Source organism: Lynx rufus, unplaced genomic scaffold (assembly GCF_022079265.1).
Source record: "Lynx rufus isolate CCGP_SWC_20201006 ecotype Redwood Valley unplaced genomic scaffold, mLynRuf1.p SCAF_16, whole genome shotgun sequence".
NCBI classification, from domain to species: Eukaryota; Metazoa; Chordata; class Mammalia; order Carnivora; family Felidae; genus Lynx; species Lynx rufus.
In genome coordinates, this window is record NW_025814830.1 from 57,613,132 (window position 1) to 57,634,984 (window position 21,853).

The 21,853-nt window shown below is 49.5% G+C and overlaps 1 protein-coding gene across 9 annotated transcripts in view; it reads right to left on the reverse strand.

The window, feature by feature from the left end:
* Positions 1-21,853, reverse strand: part of FANCA (FA complementation group A) — a 60,331-nt gene that overhangs the window by 10,455 nt on the left and 28,023 nt on the right. For 7 of the 9 annotated variants that reach the window (XM_047078981.1, XM_047078988.1, XM_047078985.1 and 4 more), the window contains 12 exons: positions 21,152-21,212; positions 21,023-21,072; positions 13,566-13,642; positions 11,617-11,730; positions 10,408-10,544; positions 9,886-9,956; positions 9,413-9,509; positions 9,145-9,332; positions 7,570-7,666; positions 5,944-6,120; positions 4,455-4,528; positions 2,770-2,898 (listed from right to left, as the gene is read on the reverse strand). In XM_047078981.1, the coding sequence (XP_046934937.1) occupies positions 2,770-2,898; positions 4,455-4,528; positions 5,944-6,120; positions 7,570-7,666; positions 9,145-9,332; positions 9,413-9,509; positions 9,886-9,956; positions 10,408-10,544; positions 11,617-11,730; positions 13,566-13,642; positions 21,023-21,072; positions 21,152-21,212 (1,272 nt within the window). Of the gene's footprint in view, positions 1-2,769; positions 2,899-4,454; positions 4,529-5,943; positions 6,121-7,569; positions 7,667-9,144; positions 9,333-9,412; positions 9,510-9,885; positions 9,957-10,407; positions 10,545-11,616; positions 11,731-13,565; positions 13,643-21,022; positions 21,073-21,151; positions 21,566-21,853 lie in introns of those variants that run through there. The other 2 variants (XR_006961943.1, XR_006961944.1) reach the window with 2 other exon arrangements.

Genomic DNA, 21,853 nt, shown 5'->3' on the forward strand with positions numbered 1-21,853 from the left:
AATAAGAAAAGGTCAGAAACAAATTTTCACACGTATGGTTAGTTGATTTTCGGCAAGGATGTTGAGACCATTTAATGGGGAAGGACGGTCTCTTCTGCAAAACGTGCTGGGACAACTGGATGTCCACATGCAAAAGAATGAAAAGGGATCCCTTCCTTATTCCATATACAAAAATTAACTCAAATTAATCAAAGACCTAAATTAAGAGCTAAAATTAAAAAGATAAATTAGACTTCATCAAAATTTATTTTTATTATTGTTTTAAAAAAATTTTTTTTTTAATTTTTTTTTCAACGTTTATTTATTTTTGGGACAGAGAGAGACAGAGCATGAACGGGGGAGGGGCAGAGAGAGAGGGAGACACAGAATCGGAAACAGGCTCCAGGCTCTGAGCCATCAGCCCAGAGCCTGACGCGGGGCTCGAACTCACGGACCGTGAGATCGTGACCTGGCTGAAGTCGGATGCTTAACCGACTGCGCCACCCAGGCGCCCCTGTTTTTAAAAATTTTTAATGTTTCTTTTCGAGAGAGCAAGAGACAGAGCATGAGTGGGGGAGGGGCAGAGAGAGAGGGAGACACAACCTGATGGAGGCTCCAGGCTCTGAGCTGTCAGCACAGAGCCCGATGTGGGACTTGAACCCACAAACCATGACATCATGACCTGAGTCGAAGTCGGATGCTCAACCAACTGGGCCACCCAAGCGCCCCAGAAGGGGAGAAAATATTTGCCACTCATATCTGATAAAGATGTGGTATATAGCATACATAAGGAACACAACTCCATAAAACATCCCAATTTTAAAATGGGCAAAGGATAGGACATTTTCAAAGAAGATACACAAATTGCCAACCCGTAAATGAAAATATGTTCAACATCAATAGCCACCAGGGAAAAACAAATCAAGACCGTAATGATATATGCCAATGCATGTCCATTAGCAGGAGTATAAGTAAAAGATAATGACAACTATGTTGATGATAACGGGGAGGAACTGGAACCCTCTGATGCTGGAAAACAGTCTGGTAGTTCCTAAAAAAGTTAAAGTATAACACAGCACACCCCATTCTTAGGCATATGCCCGAAAGAAATGAAAACACAGGACCACAGAAAAGCCTGTACACAAATGTTCTTAACAGAATTATTCATAGTCAAAAGGGGAAGACCCAATGTCCACCAACTAATGAATAAACAAAACGTGGTCCATCCTTCAATGGGATACTACTCAGTAATAAAAAGAATGAAGTTCTGATACATGCTATATCGATTTTTAAATTTTATTTCAATTCTAGTTAGTTAACATATAGTGTAATAATAATTTCAGGAGAATTTAGTGATTAATCACAACACCCAGTGCTGGCCCGAAAAGTGCCTTCCTTAATGCCCATCGCCCATCTACCCGCCAGCCAACACCCTCCAGCAGCCCTGTTTGTTCTCTGTATTTAAGAGTATATTATGGTTTGTCTCCCTCTCTCTTTTAAAAAAATTTTTTCATGTTTATTTGGAGAGAGAAAGTAGGGGAGGGGTAGAGAAAGAATCCCAAATGGGCTCTGTGCTGTCTGCACAGAGCCTGACATGGGGCTCAATCCCACAAACTATGAGATCGTGACCTGAGCCGAAATTAAGAGTCAGCCATTTAACCAGCTGAGCCACCCAGGCGCCCCCTCCCTGTCTCTTTTTATTTTTCTCTCTATTCCCCTATGTTCCTCTATTTTCTTTCATAAGTTCCACAGATGAGTGAAATCATGGTATTTATCTTTCTCTGACTTATTTCGCTTAGCATAATCTACTCTAGTTCCACCCATGTGGTTGCAAGTGGCAAGACTTCATTCTTTTTGATGAGCGAGTAATATGCCATTCTATATATATATATGATTTCACACACACCACGTCTTCTTTATCCATTTGTCACTCGATGGACATGCTACAATATACACTGACCTTGAAAACGTTATTCCAAGTAAGCCAGACACAATGTGTCACACACATATTTGTGTGACAGGACTGACAAATCCAGAGACATAAAATAGATTCAGGGTGGCCAGGAGCTGGGGGACAGGGAAGGAACGGAGACACTGATTTCATTCCGTGCACACATACTCGTTTACCCTCCCAAGAGAGAAACTGAGAACAAGAGGCCTGGCCCCAACGTCCGTTTGCCTGTGCCGTACGTGCTGCTCCCAGCCACTAGGCGCTGGTAGGAAGAACTCCAGTGCTGTTGGTTGTATTGAAACGTGAGTTCGTAAGAATTCCGCTAACCAGGCGATACGTTTACAGATCCTTGTGGAGAAGAGGCGCAGCGGGAGGTAAAGGGGAACAAGGGGTACAAGACTGGTTTTCTAGGATGGAAGTAATACATCCCCCAAAATGTGGAAAATGGAATTGATTTTACTCATCATCTTCACACAATAGGAGGACAAAGATGCTAACGGCCCAGCCCGGCGGGCACGGTACGGGGAGCTCTGCCCCACGGCAGTGAGCCCACGTCCACACTGCAGCCCTCTAGGAGGGTACCACCGGCCGCCCACTTCTTCCACCCTTTACGCTTACGACCCACATGTCGGATGACAGCAGAAAGACAAGTCACTGCCGCTGGCAAATCTGCACACAAAGAAAACGGATCCAGAAAGCTTACCTTTACTCCGCACAGACTCAGACCCACTAGCAGGACGTGTTCAGTTGTGCTTTGTCAAATACAAAGTGGACAGACAAAACACCTTGGAAGAATCAAGACTAAAAGTAAGATGCTTTTTGGCATCAGCCTTCCCAACCTCTGGCGGAAGTCTATCAGCACGTCGACAAGAACTGCGCACGCCACCTGCAGGTCCCCGTCGCAGCCGCCCGCAGCCGAGGGCTTGGGGAGGAAGTACTCATGGATCGCCCACTGCTGGAAGTCCCACCTGCAACAGCAAACACCAAGGTCTGTGCTGGCAAAGGCTGTAAACCAGTGGTTCCGGGAGCCAGGACGAGAGCCCACAGCCAGCGGCACAACAATGGCAGGTGGCGAGATCTGGGGCTTCTGGGTGGCGGAAGGCCCTCTACTGCAATCAAGGCCTCCTCGGGGGCCATCCCCAGGGTCGTGATTCCAGGGTCCGTCAGCAAAGATGCCCACATCTGGCCCAGACTCTGCAGGTGCTCATGGGAAGGATCCTGAGGATGTACTAACTAAAGCTGCAGCAAGAGAGGCACACGACACTGTAGTCTATTTATGCAGAGAGAGCCACGAGTAAGACGTTTCCATAAACCCACAAGCGGGCAAGGAACAGAGGTTATAAAGGCTGGTGCTTCGCCCAGGCCATCTGAAATTGTTACACAATGTATCTGAGCATTGCCTGTTGAATGAAAACAGAAAAGGTCTAAGCACAACTTAGCACACAGTGACCTGAGGGTAAGAAATGCTTATTATGGATCCTCACGCCAAAAAATGAATTACTTCTTTTCCTTTTCCCAGTGGAAAGAGAGGAGGGAGAGCGGGGAGACCCCAGGGCGCGTGCGCCTGTGCAGAAAGCACTCACAGCTGGCTGCACACAGACCCGAGAAGCAAGCAAACGTCCACCTTGTCGGCAAAGCAGTTCTTTCCACGGTTCTGACTTCCTCTGCAATCTGACACCACGGGACAGAATCCCCCCCCACCCCCCCGACCCCCGGCGTGCGAGCCGCATCTCTGACGGCACAGGGACAGTGGCTCAGGACGGCTCACGCTGACCCCTGCCCTCAGCTGCCCCCAGGGTTCCTGTGCCCCACCAGCTCCATTGCACCTACAGCACATTTCCCTCCCTGACTCCCACAGCCCCCCACGCAGGGGCTGGTCAGCACCCCACGCTCACGCCCAGAACAGCACATCCCCCGTCCCTATGGTCTGAGTAACTGGCCCAGGGACCTGCTCCACCAGCTCAGAGCCAGTACTGCACACGGCACCCGTCAGCCCTGTGCCTGCCCAGCCGGCCGCGCCAGCTGAGAACTCTGGCAAGCTCCCTCAGGACCCCAGAGGGCCAGGACTCACCACAGCCCCTCACGACAGTCGCCCCGCCTGCTCTTCTCCCACCCGAGGCACGTACATCTGCCCCTGATGCACCCCCTGACCGTGGGGTCCTGAGTGTGCATCCCTACTTCTAATCCATTTTGTCTGCCCGCCTGCTTGCCGCCCGGCCTGCTCAGGTTTACACCTGGCGAGGGCGCCCAGTCAGGGGCGTTGGAAGAGAAGCGCACAAAGGTACCAGATGGGCAGACTTGTCTCATCACAACGCACTTCCCAGTTTCTAGAACATTCTAGAAGTGCGTGGCACACACTAGGAGCTCCATAAACGTTTCTTGAATTAAGGAATGAATGAATGAAACTGTGCTCATAGGTATATATATCAAATTGAACACTGAGATGTAACGACAAGACTTAGGCTTTAAGACAATGCGTAAAGCCTTGTACCACTGTCAAGGGCAGATCCCTTTCAACACTTACCTTTCTGTATCTGAAAGACAGTCGACCTCAGGTTGAATTTCTAGTTCCAGCCGTAACCAGTCTCTGTAAGTTAACTGAGAGAAAAAGGACCAAATGAACACGACGGTGAGGATGGGACGCGGAGAGCACAGGTCAGCTTTGTAAGTCTGCTGCACAGTCCCTCCGACGTCACACATCGCAGCAGAAAGACTCAGGGGAAGGCCGCAGTGCCTACACTCGTGTCTGTTCTCAGCCGCTTCCTGCCGACTGACTGAGGTGCTGGCGCCAAGCCCCCACATATTGCTTAGGTTACGTCTGACTGCGAAGCTGATGAAACATTTCCACCTGGCACTTTTAAATTGATTTCTCCAGCATACCGCCTGGTTCTGAAGTTGATCCGCGGCATCTGCAAACCTCTCAGGTTACCGCACAACAGAGGCAGGAAATAATCTTCTAGTCCACTTGAGTTGGGCAAGTTAACTAGAGAATAAATGTGTAGTAACATGCTCCAAATATCCCTGGTAGCATATTTCTTAATTTAAAATTCCTGGGGGGGGGGGCGTCTAGGGGGCTCAGTCCGTTAAGCGTCTGACTCTTGATTTTAACTCAGGTCACGATCTCACAGTTCGTGAGTTCATGCCCCATGCTGGGCTCTGTGCTGACAGTGTGGGGCCTGCTTGGGATTCTCTCTCCTTCTCTGTCCCTCCCCAACTCTCTCTCTCAAAAAAAAATAAACCTTAAAAAGTAATAAAATTCTTGGAACAATTCCACTCATTAACACGAACTAATCTCAAAACCTCACAGTGTGTGTGAAAAGGCACATCACAGAAACACGCGCACAGCACGCTGCCTACGCGTGAAGACCAAAGCCCGGCGACGTGGAGCAGGTAAAACCAAGAGAAGCACGTCCCTGGTCACCCACAGGCGGGACAGCAGCCCTGAGCCACCTGCTACGCTGCAGGTGGGCGGCTAGCATTCCCTGCTCTTGACTCGTTATGTCAAAGACTGTCGCACTTGCTCTGGGGTCATTCATGGGATTAACAATAGCAGAATTGAAAAAATATATGATAAAACAATTGAGAATTTTTCCTCTAAAGACCAAAATAAGGAGATAAACATCCACGGAATAAATGAGAAGTTATGAAGAGGCAGCGTGGACAGGGGGGCCGGAGCAGGCCAGGCTCACAGTGACGTTGCCCAGAGGAGCCCACCCCAAACGGGAGCCTGGCAGGTAGGCGCGAAGTCTGTTTCATTCACCCTCAAAATCTTCCACAACATGTTAGTGCCGAGGAAAAGTGGGCAGAGTGGAAACGACCTTTCTAATTTCTTACAACTGTGTGAATCTGCAACGATCCCAATAACGCTTTCAATCAAAGCCACTTCTGTGCTCCTCCAGGGTCACTGGGTCAGGCCCAGCTGCCTGCCCGCCATATCCTCAGGAGGCCCCCAATCTCCCCGCAAACTCTTGTTAGAACGAGGGGAGAAGCAGGAAAGGGGCAGCGGGACCTACGTGAAATTCTTTCTCCTTCAGCAGTTCCTGGAAGGTTCTCTGTTTCCACAGACAGAGGGCGGCTTGCTGCCAGTCTGCAGAGGGCCGGCACAAGGGCCTCCAGGGAGGGTCGGCTGTGTCCTCCGGACAGAGGGGATCTCGGGCTTCTGGGAACAGTCTCAGTATAATGAACTGAAACTGAAGAGAGACAGTGTCACATGGGTCGCAAGCAGTTGAGAAGATACGCCAGTAACCCGGCCGTGCGCAGGGGCAGGGCAGCCGGAAGACCCTGGGCCGTCCCCCCGTCGCGGCCTGCACCCCGTGTGCAGTTACAGAGGGCACGTCGGTCAGCAGCCCTGTCCGTACATCCTAACACCTGAGGCAGAAGTGCGGGCTCCAAGCTGCCCTCCACACGGCGGTGGTGACCCCACGGCAGCGAACGGTGGTCTTCCCAGACCGCTGCTGGCACCAGAGATCCCACTAAGAGAGGGTGCCGACCGGACAAGCAAAACACTGTGTCGGTGAATTAATTTATTTATCTCTGCCATTAGGAGATTAGACTTCTTCCCATGTTTACTGAGCTGAGGGGGCGGGGGGAGGGCCCCCAGGGACACGTGGAGTCAGGGACTTCCTTGTCTGGGCCACTTCTAATCTCTTCCATGTTTCAAAACGTTGGCAGCTGGGACTAAGTTCCTCAACACCAACGATGGGGGCACAAGTGTGCCCGGACCCCACTTCACCCTCCGGGGAGGGCCAGCTCAGCGGATTCTAATGGCGCCCGCAACGGAGATGTGCACCGAACACCATGAGATGTTCCTTAAAACTCCGCCCGAGTAAGAATGCTGGTTCCCACTGTAACTTCAAACTCACTTTTGCCACTGAAGGCTTCTGACACGCATCTTTAAATTTCTCTGGCCTTAGAATAAATATAACAAGCATTCACTAGATGAGGGAAGTCTCTGGACAAAACTCAGAATTCTTCTTTAAATAAGAAGATACTTTTCATGAATATTTACCTTTTAATGTACCTATTTTACAAAAATCAGTATCTATTTCTTTTAAAAATGGGATGTACTTTTGGGGGTGCCGGGGTGGCTCAGTCGGTCAAGCCTCAGACCGTTGATCTCGGCTCAGGTGACAATCTCACCATTTGTGAGTTCGAGCCCCACATCAGGGTCTGCGCGGATAGTGTGGAGCCTGCCTGGAATTCTCTCCCTCCCCCCCTTTCTGCCCCTCCCCAGCTTGCTCTCTCTCTTTCAAAAAATAAATAAGTGAAAACAACAAAAAGTAAATAAATAAAACATTTAGAACGAATAAGGGAGGGAGGGAGGGAGGGAAGGAGGGCAGACGGGGGTGCGAGGGAGGGAGGAGGGGGAGGGAAGAAGGAAGGAAGGGCGGAAGGGGGGGAGGGAGGAAGGGAGTGGGGGACAATTGTGGTCTTTGCCATCTTTCATCCCTTCATCTTAACTCTGAGAACAGAAGAAAAACGCAGCGTTCAGCCCAGAGAAGAGATGATCTGATAACTAACCAGCACACCGGGCACACAGAGACGTGGGTGGGCAGACAAGAGACCTCCGACGTTTGGCTAGAAACCTGCGTTGAAACGGGAGACTCCAAGAATGGGGAAAAGGGACTGCACAGACTCACCTTCTTCACGAGGGCTGGAGACAAGCAGCTGCACAGAGTATCCCGTGATAAGGAAGAATATTTACACAAAGAGTAAGAAATCACCGCTGTACAAAATCTGAAAATAGAAAACAAATAATGTAGAAATGCGACCCGTGCATAACAAGGAATGCAATAAAAGTGTGAATTTCACCCAAGTGAACTGAGTGCATTCTAAACCAGATGGCCTGACGATTAGCCCCTGGCCTCTACTCCAGGCCAGGCCAGCTCCCAAGGCCTCGGGGAAACGCCCCCAAGTCACAACCGTGGATCTGAGCTCTATCTACACTGAAGGCACAGACCCAGAGAACACACAAACAGTAAGACTGTGCAAATAAGGGCTTGCGGTCACTGCACGCCGAAGAGCCACGGCCAGAACAGGGCACCCGGGTGACTCGGTTGAGCGTCCAACTTGGTTTCAGGTCATAATCTCACAGTTCACGGGTTCGAGCCCCGCGTCAGGCTCTCTGCTGTCAGCACAGAGCCTGCTTCGGATCCTCTGTCCACCACCGCCCCCCCCCCCCCGCCGTCCCTTCCCCGCTCTCTCTCAAAAAATAAACATTAAAAAACAAACAAAAAAAGCAGTCTTCAGGACAAGAGAGCAGCACGCCCACGTTTAAACTCAGCCTCACTCAGGGGGAGCCTCTGCCCGCCTGTGGTGGGTTGTGAGGCGTTGAGGGGAAGGGCCCCACGGGAAAAGACTGACCGTGGGGCCCAGGGGAAGTCGGGACTGACGCCAGCAGGGCCTGCCTGTCCGTGCTGCCCAAAGCCCGAGAGGCCGGGCCGCTGTGCTTCCCGTGGGGGTGGCACGGGTATCGGGGGCCGTGGTCCAGGGCAGGCGTTGTGTTCTCTCTCCTCGCCCAGTTACGATCCCCTGGTGCCTTCTGTCAGTTCTTTCCATGAACTGCGGTCCCAGCCCCTGCGCACAACTCTCCCGGACCCCCCTGGCTCCCACCCTGACCCTTCCTCTATGTACCTTGTACCCGCTTCGGCCTAGACTCCCAGGGCCCTGCCCCAGCACCTGCCACGCTGCGTACGCCACACTATCAACTTGCCAGGTGCCCCCACACGAAGGCAGGGGTGGGACTCCACCCCAGTCCTGGAATGGGTCTGCCCCACAGCGGTGAATGAGGGGCAGTAGGGGTACACGCTGGCACAGATCTGTAGAATGATGGGTCCCGAAACCCTTTGAGACAAGTCTCTCTACATAGGGCAGCTCCACGTGCAGGTTCTCACTCCAGAGAAGCAGCTGCTAACCACAGGGGAACCAGGGACGGGTCCCACCACACGCCAGGCGCCCCCAAGACACAACCCGGTAGTGCTCACAACCCTTCCCAACGTGGAAGGACGTCTACAGTCCGTCGTTAACGTCTTCAGAAGCAGTTTTTAAGGTAGCACTACCTCATTTTTGTAAACAAAGAAACACAGACACATAAATACAACGTAAGACTCCAGAATGATTATCCGTGGAGCATGTCTGTGTTGGCCAACTGCATCTGGTGAGTATGTGACTTCTGTCGAGCACGGGGAGGCACAGCGGATGTGAGGGCAGCTCACTTCAGGCAGAAGAGCGAGGTCTCCGAGGTCCTAAACGTCAGGAGGCTACTGAAGAACTCTGCGACGGACAGGCCCTCGGCGGGGGCAGGGAGGCCCACACGCACCTCTGGGAGCACAGACCTGGACTCGGCCAGGTGGACGACCAGGGCGGCCAACCCCAGCACGTGGGAGGCACTCAGGCTTGGGCCCTGAAACGGGAGAGAGTGTTTCTGCAGGAAGGAGGGCAGAGCCCACTTCCCAGGCAGGCGGACAGAGGCGGCGGCCGTACCTGGTGACGGAGCAGCTGGCAGAGCCTGGTGAGCACGACAGGAAGGAGCCTGCGTCCACACATGGCCGTCACTAAGCGAGAAGCCCAGGGGCCCTGCCTGCAGAGACAGCCAGAGACCAGCAGTCCGGCCACTCCTGGCCCTGCACGGCCCTCCCACGGATTCTTCCGGAGGAGCGAAGGGTGCCCGAGAAAGACGTAGGCTGTTCCCCCAACGGCGAGGTCTCCGGGGGGGATGCTTCATCTCTGCCGAGTCTCCGCACTGCCCCTTCACCCCACCTGGGACCCCCAACCAGTACAGAAGCCAGAAGGCAGGATCCAGGACCAAGGGTCAGAGGTCGACAAGGAGCGGGCAGCCCTGCCCCTCATCACAGAAAACAGGGAGAAACCCCACTCCCCGAGGGAGGCCTGCTCCGAGCACCCCGGCCGCCCCCAGCAGAGCCCCAAAGCGCCCAGTGAAAACCCCCAGCCTCTACCTGTCTGGCGAGGCGAAGCTGGAAGCTACGATCAGGTTCTGACAAAAACACGTCAGCAGGAGGTCCGCGACCTGGGAGAGACAGATGGTCACCGAGAGCTCAGAGTCCCCGAGAGCAACGTGTAAGGCACGCCTGCGTCTGGAGAGGAAACCATCACACCAACTGGCGCCAGAACCCCATTCCCACGTCCTGGGAGACAACAGGCCAGGCGTTGTGAAATTTCACGGCAGAGAACAGGCTCAGCACACCTCGTCCGCACAGGGCCAAGGAGCAAACTGTTTTAGGCTCCGGGGCCACAGATGGGTTCCGCTGGGTGTTCTCCTCTAGAAATTTAAAAGGTCTGTACACAAACAGGCCGGGGCCGGCTGAGCCCAGGCCCGACACTGCCCGGCTCCCGGGTGTCGTTTCCACGCACACGGTTCGCCTGGCAAAACACGGGGTGGAGAGGAGGCCCGCACACCCGGGGCTTCTTACACAATCCGGCCCCCGCTCGGCAGCATAGGCCAGGCATCCCACACTCGCCTCCCGTTCCTGCTGCTCCAGGCCTGGCGTGAGGACGCTGAGCTGAATCTGCGATCCCCCGGAGCTGCCGTCCTCCTCAGCGCGGCCCAAGGCGGCGCCCAGCCGCTCAGAAACAACTGCCACCCGAGCGGCCACCACTGCACGTAGAGAAACCCAGTTAGACGAGCAGGGGAACGCGGGCTGCCTGCAGGGGGCGGTGGCGTTCCCGCTCGCAACGGGCTGCCTGCAGGGGGCGCCGGCGTTCCCGCGCGCAGCGGCTCACGGCACGAGCCCTAGGGCGGCGCTCCTCCGCCAGCCGGGGCGGTGCGGGTGAGCATGACAGCTGTCCTCACGGCTGGGGTCATCTGGGCGGTTCTCTTTCACCCTGTATGCATGTTCTCCATCTGAAGTCGCAGGCCAACCCTCCCACACGGCATGTCTGCTCCACGCCCCACGGTCGGTCTGCCAAAGGCGAGGAGCCACAGCCTCCGGGCACCGGAGGTCAGGCGACAGGCCGACTGTGCTGGCCGGAGACGGAAACTACTGTGAGCAACAAGGCTGACGCAGACCTCAGTGTCCCCTCACGCCAAATTCTGCAGGAGCGCAGTTCGGCAAGGCCGTGCCCCTATGGTCGCGGAGGAGATGCTACAGGGAGCAAGGGAAACTGAGGCGGTGCCGTTAATATTTCCTCTGAGGCTCTCGTGGGATATTCTGTCCTGGTTTGAATAAAATGGGTTTATCATCTATAAAAATCTCTTACAGGTACCAGGAAAAACACAGCTTTTTTCCATTAGATTCTACATTTTCCCTACCAAAAATCTCCAAAGTAGGGGAAGTCAGCATTTTATTTCATGGACTGCCACACACCACATGAGGTGAATCATTCACGACTCACCATTTTACGGAAAATGGTCACGCAGAAGCAGAGACCCAGTGTTCAGGGTTACAGCTACTCAGTTAAGAAAGAAAACCCCACACCTTGGTGCCGTTACTTTTCTTCCTCCTCATTACCTGCTCTGCTAGGAGCTCCAAGAGCAGAGTATTCAATCTGCTGAGGGTCTGTGACAGCCTGAACGACAGACCCGTCTCCCATCCCATCCCAGGTGAAAGGAGGCAAGTCCTCAGCATCCGCCAGCGCTGTCGTCACGCTGAGCCCTGGCCACGGCCGGACGTCCACTCGTCCCTCCCAACACCCACTGCAGACGGCCCTGCGCGCAGCCATGTCCTCACCGTCATACTGCGTGGGGTCCGTCATCGCGGCTCTGAGCTCTCTTAGCGCGGCTGCGAGTGGTCCCAAGGGTCCTTCGGCACGGACAGCTTCCACCTTCATTCCCGGGGCTGCACCTGAGAAATGACGGGACACGCACAGCTGGATGTGGCCTCTCCATGTCCACGGCAGACAGAGGCGCCAGGACTCCACGAGGCGCTGCACTGCTGGGCACCCGTCACTGGTATCAGAAACTTGTTTATAAATGTAGTAAAATTTAAGAAAAAGCATGATTTGGGGCACCCGGGTGGCTCAGTCAGTTAAGCGATCGACTTCAGCTTAGGTCAGGATCTCACAATTCCTGAGTTCGAGCCCCACATCAGGCTCTCTGCTGTCAGCACAGAGCCTGCTTCAGATCCTGGGTCTCCCTCTCTGTCCGCCCCTCCCCTGCTTTAGCATACATGCTCTATTCTCTTTCTTTCTCAAAAATAAACCTTACAAAAAATTTTTTTTAATTAAAAATAGTGAAAAAGACAGAAAAAACATGGTTCTATGCGCAACATTGCCCTAAGTGTGAAAAACACACATGTAAAGAAGGACCAGAAGCATGGCGAGGGGGTCTCGGTGGGTACGTAGAATTGTGGATGGGTCATAATTTGTTCCATTTCTAAAACTTTTAAGTAATGTCCTACTGTTTTTTATAATAGGATATTTAAAAAAAAGATGTAAAGGAGAAAACTTAAAAATTAATATACAAGAGATGATTATCAGCTCTCAACATGTCTACGAGATTTTTGAAAAAAGATTAGATCTGATCATATATTTGTAAAACAAAGATACTTCTTCAAAAAAATGTTTTCTAACTTTTTAAATGTAAGCTGTATACCCAACGTCGGGCTGGAACTCACGATCCCGAGATCCAGAGCCACGTGCTCCCCCGACCAAGCCACCCAGGAGTCCAAACACATAATTTTCATTATACAAAGAAAAGCACACCACAAGTGTTTTAAAAATACGAGTTGGAGTTCCGGTGTCGCCGGAGAAGACACCGGGTGTCCACAGCGAGCCTCACAAGGGAGACACCGAGACGAAACTAGAAGTGATGAGTCTTCGTTTATAAGCCCTGCCGGATGAGACAGAAAACATCCGCGAGGCCCCTAAGGCAGGGCCAGGGGGCCGGGGACGGAGGGGCGCGCCCCCCACCACACTGGATGCAGCCCCACTGCCTCCTGGGAGCCTCACAATGGTGAGCTGTTGCAGTACTGGTCCGAACGAGCAGGGGACCCGGGACTGTCGTTCTTTGCCCACTCAAGTCTCCCGGGTCTCCGTGACTGTGAGAAAGCACCCACGCGTGTAACAGGAAGGTTCTGGCAGACAGAACCAGAAATCGCCACCTCATTCGGCCCAGGTGGCCCCGCAAATGTCAGAGGATTTAAAGTAGCGAACAAGAACGGCTTCACGGCACGGCTCCTGCCGAGACACAGGCCGCTCTGCCGCCCGGCAAGTCCGCCCAGCCACTCGGAGCACCGAGGTCTCCCGACGCACGCCGCTGCCACAGACGGGACCTGGGTCGACATCACTGACTCCTGTGAGCCGAGCGATCCCCGGCCCGCCCCGGGACTCAACCGTCCAAAGAGAAAGCCGCCGCAGACCAGCCACCACGCCACGCGTCAGAACCGACACGACGGACGTCAAGCCTGGCTTCCTAGTCTGGTAGGTCCCCTGAATTTAAAGCCTGCGTCAGAACAGGCGAGCAGCAAGCACATCCCGGCCTCATGCAGAACCTCAGGGAGGGGCTCTGGCAGGTAACCCTCCGGGGCTCCCAGGCTGGGAGCCCGGGACCTGACGACTAGGGCGCGTCCGTCCCGACTTAACCAGACCACACGCACTGAGGTGCCTGTCACCCCCACACCTCAGGACCCGGGATGCGGAAAAGTGCCCGACACAGGGATGGAGAGACCCATAACCTTACTTTCTGGCTTCTTCTCTTCGGCAGCGGAGCAGGCCTGGCAGTAGGCGGAGTACAGAGACGGGGGAATTTTATCTGCTCTGGATCAGGAGAAAACATGAAAACCAAGTCAACCAGGACTCAAATTAGTTCGCAAGCTTACAATTTCAAAAACTATCATAAAGCAAAAATACGTGATATAGTCTACTATCCATACCTTATGGTAGGACTCTGTTTTTAGAAAAAACCCATTATGTGCATGGACTCAAATGGTTCTTAGTGTTTCATAATTTGCCATGTACACATATCTGCCAACCGTGGTTTTCATAGGGTAGTGAGATTATAAATGAGTTTTACTTCTCTCGTTAAAGTCTGGGTAATTTCCAAATTTTAAAGAGGACTTTTATTACTTTTAATGAAGAATACTGAGAAAAGCACCCAACTGATGTCATTAGAAATACAGAGAATTATAGAACAAAGTCCTGTGATAAGGGTTTTGCAGGGCATGGACCCCTGGCTGGCACATTCTCATGGCACAGTGACAAGTCCAAGGACAAGAGCTGTGGAGCCACCTTCAGAAGAGCAGCCCAAGTATGGGACACGGGCAATGGCCTAGCCTGCGGGACACAAAGTCTCCAAGTGAGCAGTGAGGCAGGAAGAGGCCTGCCGACAGTGCCGCAAGGCCTGATGACGAGCCAGGAAAAGGAGGAGGGAGGTGGCCGTATTCCAGAATGGGAGTGCCATCAAAGGCCAAAGCAAGGCAGAGGACAGGCTGGAGCGGAGGAGCACGCAACTGCCCCAGAGACTGGAAGGAGGGTAGCTTACAGATTAGAAATCAATGCAAATAAAAAGAAAGAGCACATCTAAGGAAATGGAAAAATTCACAGAAAAGAACACTTCAGACATCGCTCATCCTCAGAGACCTAAGATCAAACACCGCAGCTATTAGAGGAGAATGGATTTCCATAAACAGAAAAATCCAGTGACAGAAAGAACAGGCAAGTTAACCAGAAGAAATCTCCCAGAAAGGAGAGAAAAAAAAAAACAACCCAAAAGACCAGACATGCAAAATGTAACAGAGAACAAGTCAGGAGACAATCCTGGTGGTGTAACGTCTGAAAAGGAAGAGCCCCAAGAAGAAACCAGGCAGGAAAGGAGACCCGCTCTGAAGTAAGCGGGATCAAGCAGTCCGTGTCTGTGGTTTGCTTCAAAACAGCCCAGAAAAGGGTGCGTGGGCAGCTCAGTCAGTGGAGTGTCTGACCACTGATTTTGGCTCAGGTCATGATCTCACAGTCATGAGATCGAGCCCCTCGTCAGGAGCTATGCTGGGCATGGAGCCTGCTTGGGATTCTTGCGCGCTCTCTCTCTCTCTCTCTCTCTCTCTCTCAACTCCTACCCCATTTGCGTGCGCACACACATGCACTCTCTCTCCCTAAAAACAAAATGGCCCAGAATGGTGGGTGGACAGAGGAATTTGAGGGCTACATAAGTACTATCCTACATTTCTATCTTAAATTTTTCTTAACAAAAGGTTTTGAAATATCTGAGAAAACTTCTTTGTTCTGAAGGACACGAATTTCCAGATTAAAAGGCCCACCATCCGCCTAGCCAAGAAATAAAATTAGACCCACAGCAAAATACATTGCGATGAAATTTGAAAACTCAGGAAACGATAAAAAAGATACTGCAGGAGTGCCTGGGTGGCTCAGTCGGTTAAGTGTCCGACTTCGGCTCAGGTCATGATCTCGCGGTCCGTGAGTTCGAGCCCCGCATCGGGCTCTGTGCTGACAGCTCAGAGCCTGGAGCCTGCTTCGGACTCTGTGTCTCCCTCTCTCTCTGACCCTCCCCCATTCATGCTCTGTCTCAAAAATAAATAAACGTTAAAAAAAAAAAAAAAAAAAGATACTGCAAATCTCCAGAGAGAAAAACACATGTCACGTGCAAAGAATCAGAAACCTAACATCTCAATAGCGACACTGGAAGCTACACATCAATAGATAAATATTTTAAAAATGTGAGGGAAAATATTTCCAAGCAAGATTTCTACATTTCTACACCCAAATTAACTATCAAATGTGAGGGCTGAATAAAATGTCAAAAAAAAAAAAAAAAAAAAAAGGCTACCTCCCATTCACCCTTCTTAAAAAGCTTCAGTAGGATGTGTCCCACCAAAACACAGGAGTAAATCCAGAAACAGGATGGTCTAGGGTCCAGAAAAGAGAAGAATCAAAGACACTCCCAGGCGGTCAAAGGAAGATACGAGGATCGCAGAAAAAGCTAACAATTCAGAGTGGAGCCAGCTGGGAGGCTCCAGAAGGCCTTTCTCTCTCAGAAGCGACAGAGTGAGCACTTGAAGGTCTGAGTGAGAGGACACTGAGATGGCGGATTTGGATAGCAGTTGAATGACACACACAAAAAAGGTTAAGATAAAACAAAGATAATGAGGAGCCCCAGAGAAATGAAAGGTAGTTACATTCCTAATGGTGAACTCTGAATAGTGTTTACATAGCCCTAAAAAAAAAAAAAAAAAAAAAAGGGGCGCCTGGGTGGCGCAGTCGGTTAAGCGTCCGACTTCAGCCAGGTCACGATCTCGCGGTCCGTGAGTTCGAGCCCCGCGTCGGGCTCTGGGCTGATGGCTCAGAGCCTGGAGCCTGTTTCCGATTCTGTGTCTCCCTCTCTCTCTGCCCCTCCCCCGTTCATGCTCTGTCTCTCTCTGTCCCAAAAATAAAAAAAAAATAAAATAAAAAAATAAAATAAAAAAAAAAAGTGAGTTTTAAAATTTAAAAGATTTTTTTGTATGAAGGACATCTACTTGTGTGGGTAGAAGCAAAAAACCTAGGTCTTCATCCTCAAATAGCGGAAAACCAATTGATATGGCCTAAAACAACAAAAAAAGTGGTAAGTTGCTAGCAAAATAAGAATATGATTTAGAAATATGGAGATAAATAACAAAAATCAGTCAAAACTTGAAAATGGTCGCCTCCAGAGAAAAAGAAATGGCAGGGAGGCGTGGAGGGGAGGGAATGACTATTTCTCTTAATAAACTTTATAGAACTGACTCTTCAATCTGCATTCTTACTGAACTTTGACAAAAACAATTTTTAAAGCCTAGAAATAAATGTCAAAAAATTAGGAAGCCATACCATGCAAACACCAAAAAGGAAAAAAAAAAAAAAAAGCTGGCATTAACAGCCCAATAAATAAATAAAGCCTAATAAAGACATTACACAATAAAAAAATATCCAGCAAGGCAGCTATATTTTGAAGGCTTTATTTTAACGATCATAAAAACTTGTTTGCAAGTAGTAACATAGGCTTCAAAATGCATAAAGACAAATCTGACAGAATTACAAGGAGAAAATGACAAAACCACAACAACATCCTTAATAAACTGATAAACCAAAGTGACAAAATTCTGGTCAAGATACAGAAAACTTGGGAACAAGTACAATTTAACAGACAGACCCTATACCTCCAAAGTAAAGAATACAAAGGAAATGTTTACAAATGCTGAACACGTACGAGATCTAAGGGAAAGTCTCAAAAAAAAATCCATCAGGGCGCCTGGGTGCTACAGTCAGTTAAGCATCCAACTAAGGCTCGGGTCATGATCTCATGGTTCAGGAATTCCAGCCCCACTTCGGGATACGCACTCTCTCTCCCTCTCTCTCAGCCCCTTGCTCACTCACGCTCTCTCAAAATAATACATACATACATATTTTAAAAATCCATAAAAAGCAAATCATCTTTGAAAATAATGTAATTAAATTAGAAATTAACAATAAAAGCTCAGGGGCAAACACCTATATGTTTGGAAAATGTTTTAATTCATTTATAACTAACTCATAAATTACAAGAAAACCATAACGCAAGTAAGAAAATATCTAGAACTGAATGACAATGTAAGAACTATATGTTGAAACTTCTGGAAGGCACTGAAGTAACACTTAGAGGTAAACCTTATTAAGCTACGCCTCTATTAAAACACAAGAAAGAGGGGCACGTGAGTGGCTCAGTCAGTTAAGCGTCCCAATTCAGCTTAGGTCATGATCTCACAGTCCATGAGTTCAAGCCTCACATCGGGCTCTGTGCTGACAGCTCAGAGCCTGGAGCCTGCTTCAGATCTGTGTCTCCCTGTCTCTGCTCCTCCCCTGCTTGTGCCCTGTCTCTCTCTCTCTAAATAAATAAGCAAAACCAAACCAAACCAAAACAAAACAAAACTAAAACATAAGAAAGACTGTAAAACACTGAGTTAAACAACCAGCTTAAGAACTTAAGAACGACAGCGTCAAGTCAAAGAAAGTAGGAAATAGTAAGGGTGCCCGCGGGGCTCAGTAGGTAAAGCCTCCGACTCTCGATTTGGGCTCAGGTCACGATCCCACAGCTTGTGGGCCTGAGCCCCCTGTCAAGCTCTGCACTGGCAGTGCGGAGTCTGCCTGGCATTCTCTCTCCCTCTCTGCCCCTCCCTGGCTCTCATGCACTCTCTCTAAATAAATAAACATGAAAAAAAAAAAAGAAAGAAACCGATTCAGTTGTCAATAGTTTGCCTCTGAGACAGACATGAGGAAAAGATATTATAGCCAAGTTTTATCAAACTTTAAGAGACGCAGAATCCCTGTGCTACATGAATTGTTTCAGAAGACAGGAAAGAGGGAAGGCTACCCAATTCATTCCATGAGAATGGAATATAGCCTTGATGCCAAAGCAGCCAACATGAATTAAAAAAAAGTATGAGACACAGATGCAAAAATCCTAAAGTCATCATTAAACCACATTCAACAGCCCATGTAATAAAAAATCATTACAAAGTAGGTGATCCACAATGCAAGGAAAGTGGAAAAATCACTGTAATCTATTACATAACAGATTTCACAGCAGCAAAAACCACCTTCAGAGATGCAAAAAAACATAAATTGATGCTAAAAGTCCTTAGCAAATCTGCAGAGGGAATTTTCTGAATATGTTAAAGGAAATGAAAATATAAAGACTACAGGGGCACCTAGGGGGCTCAGTCGGTTAATCATCTGACTTTGGCTCAGGTCATGATCTCACGATTCGTGAGTTCGAGCCCCGTGTCGGTCTCTGTGCTGGCAGCTCAGAGCCTGGAACCTGCTTCGGATTCTGTGTCTCCCTCTCTCTCTGCCCCTCCCCCCACTCGCACTCTGTCTCTCTCTCCCAAAAGTAAACAAACATTATTATTATTATTTTTTTAATATATAGACTACAGCTAATAGAAATACTGGTAAGACATCAGAAGCATTCCTATTTCAGTCAGAAACAACACACGATGCCAGCTTATTCTACAATTTCATGTTACACTAAGAAGCCTACCCAATTTAACAAGACAAAAACTAAAAGGTATAAAAATCAGAAAAGACAAACTTATTCGACATAGAAATCTACTGTGCTCATCTACAGAGAAAATCAACTAATCACCTACTATAAATAAGTTCAGTAGGGTTACTTGATACAGGAGTACCTATACTTCAATAATCAATGAAAAAAAATTTTTTTTAAACCCCAGAAGATAATATGCTATTCACAACAACAAAATCTAGGTACCCAGTAGCAAATCTAACTAAAAATTTACAAGATAGAAAAATCTACTACTGAAAAGCTTAAATAGATATGCGACGTTCATAGAAAGAAAATTACAATAAAGTCAACTACCCAATATTAATCCATAAATTAAGGAAATTCCACTAAAAATTCAGAGTTTAAAATTTTTTGAGTTTGAGAGAGAGAGAGAGAGAGAGAGAGAATGAGAGAGACAGAGAATAAACAGCGGAGGGGCAGAGAGAAAGGAAGACACAGAATTCAAAGCAGGCTCCGTGCTGTCAGCACAGAGCCCAACGTGAGGCTCGATCTCACGAACCATGGGATCATGGCCTGAGCCAAAACCCAGAGTCGTACACTTAACCAACTGAGCCTCCCAGGCATCCCTAAAAATTTGGAATTTTCATGGATACACATCCAAGGATGTTCACTGAAGCACTATTAAAAGAGCATTATAATGGAGTTAACCTAAGAGTTCTGTTCTAGGGGACGGATAAATTAATCAAGGTAGTCACGCTGCAGGCCATAGCACCCCCGGGGTTGTGCAACATGGCAGCTGGTTGCCACAGAACAGAACTCTATGCTATTGGTCAAGTGACCCAGAGCCATCAGGGTGAGTGAAAACACCAACTGCAGAGGGACACGGGGTGATATGTGCATGTATACACACATACTTTTACCTTTAAATATATGTAATAAAATTAAAAATAGAAAAAGATTGGGGCACCTGGGTGGCTTAGTTGGTTAAGCGTCCAACTCTTGATTTAGGCTCAGGTCATGATCTCGTGGTTCAAAGTCCGAGTCCCGTGTCAGGTTCCGCACTGGTAGTGCAGAGCCTGCTTGGGATCCTCTCTCTCCCTCTCTGTTACTCCCTGGCTCACTCTGTCTCTCTTAAAAATAAATTTTAAAATGTTTAAAAAAATAAATAAAAAGGGGCGCCTGGGTGGCTCAGTCGGTTAAGTGTCTAACTTCGGCTCAGGCCATGATCGCATGGTTTGTAAGTTTGAGCCCTGTGTCAGGCTCTGTGCCGACAGCTCGGCGGAGCCTGGAGCCTCCTTCGGATTCGGTCTCCCTCTCTCTCTGCCCCTCCCCCGCTCATGCTCTGTCTGTCTCCTTCAAAAATAAATAAAAACATTAAAAAAATTTTTCTTAAAAAAATAAAAACAAATAAATAAAAAGATTATATGTGAACCTCAGGATAATGGTTTCCTTAGAGAGGGAAAATGGAAAGCAGGTCAGGGAGCTGGATTGAGAAGGGTTTCAACAATACCTATACAATTTTATTTTGAACAAAAACATAAAAAAGGAAAGGCACAGCAAAGCATGAATGTGAGTGAGGCACAGGAGCACTTTTTGCACTGGTCTCTGTACTTCTGGATTCTTTTACACACAAAATAAATAAAAATAAGGATCCCAGAGAATAGTCCTATTATATAAAAGATGACAAAGTTTACTTTTATGTTCTAGCCTCATTCTCCTCGACCTTCTTATCGCTGTGTTGTAAGAGGGTTACTGGGAAGCAGGATTTACAGGAAGGAGGACAGGGAAGCTGGTCAACTCTCGGCTGGGGGAGGTCTTAGCGTGAGCTGGGAAGCCAAGGCTGCGTGCCCTGCCCTGCGGTCTCAGGTCCGGCCAAACCTGCTGCAGAGCAAGGCTTCCGAGTCTCCCTGTTCTCTTCTTTCTTGGCTTAAATTCTTTCACAGCGATTATGGAGCAATCGCCTGACTTTCTTAAATCCCCACACTGATAATCCTCAGTGAAAAATGATAGTCAGTATCAAAAATATTTTATTTTTAAAATCTTAACCGATTTTGAGCCAATAGTTTATAAATAAAACCCATGAGATAAAACGCATTCCTCCACACGAGAGGCACAACCCTTTACATTTGTCAAGAACCCTCCCGGAAGCAGGTGTCCTCACGTACCTCCTCAGGGACTCGATCAAGGCCGCTCTGGGATCAGGCGTTTTCGGGAGCTGCGGGGGAAGATGGGAGTCAAGTGAGGCACCCGCTCTGTGCCAGCAGGGCCCCAGGCCCGCGACCGCACGTACTGACCACTCGAGGCGTGAGGAGGGCAGGGAGAAAGTGAGCCGTGTAGTAGGGTCTCCTGAAGATGCTGCAGCACAGGAGAGCGGGGTAGGAGGGTCACACACTCGGTCAGACGACACAGGCATGAGAGCCCCTTACTGACAACGACGAAATCCATTTCCACGGACAGCCACTACATGTCAGAGGCTGTCTCACATCCTATCACGTGACTGTGACATCACACCACAGTTTTAAGTCTTCTTTTTCACCGTTTTGGGACATTTCCCACACAGGGAAGCAACAAGCTCGCGTCCCAGGGAATCTGGAAGGCACTCTGCCCGCCGCACAGCCGTGCGATCTGGGCCGGTCACTTCAGGTCAGCTGTGGGCGCTCCCCTGGGGCTGAGCTCGGAATCCTGGGAGCGGGGGTCAGGTCACACCTCTGAGAAGCAAGGCCTTCGAAAAGCTGCCGCACACTGGCAGTAACCACAGTTGAAAACGTTTCGGGACCACCCAAAACCCACAACAATCCTGCTATTCGATTCTGTCCTGGCTGCACTTTGGTCACCCATGAAGCATCAGTAACAAAGTTATTGCCCTAAACCCCCTAAGTGGGGGCTCTTCTCCACACTACCTGTCAGCTTTTATCAAGAAAACAAGGTTCACAGAAAGGCTCTGCACGACTTTTGCTGGACGCCTACCCTCGGAGACCCACAAATACGAAAGCCAT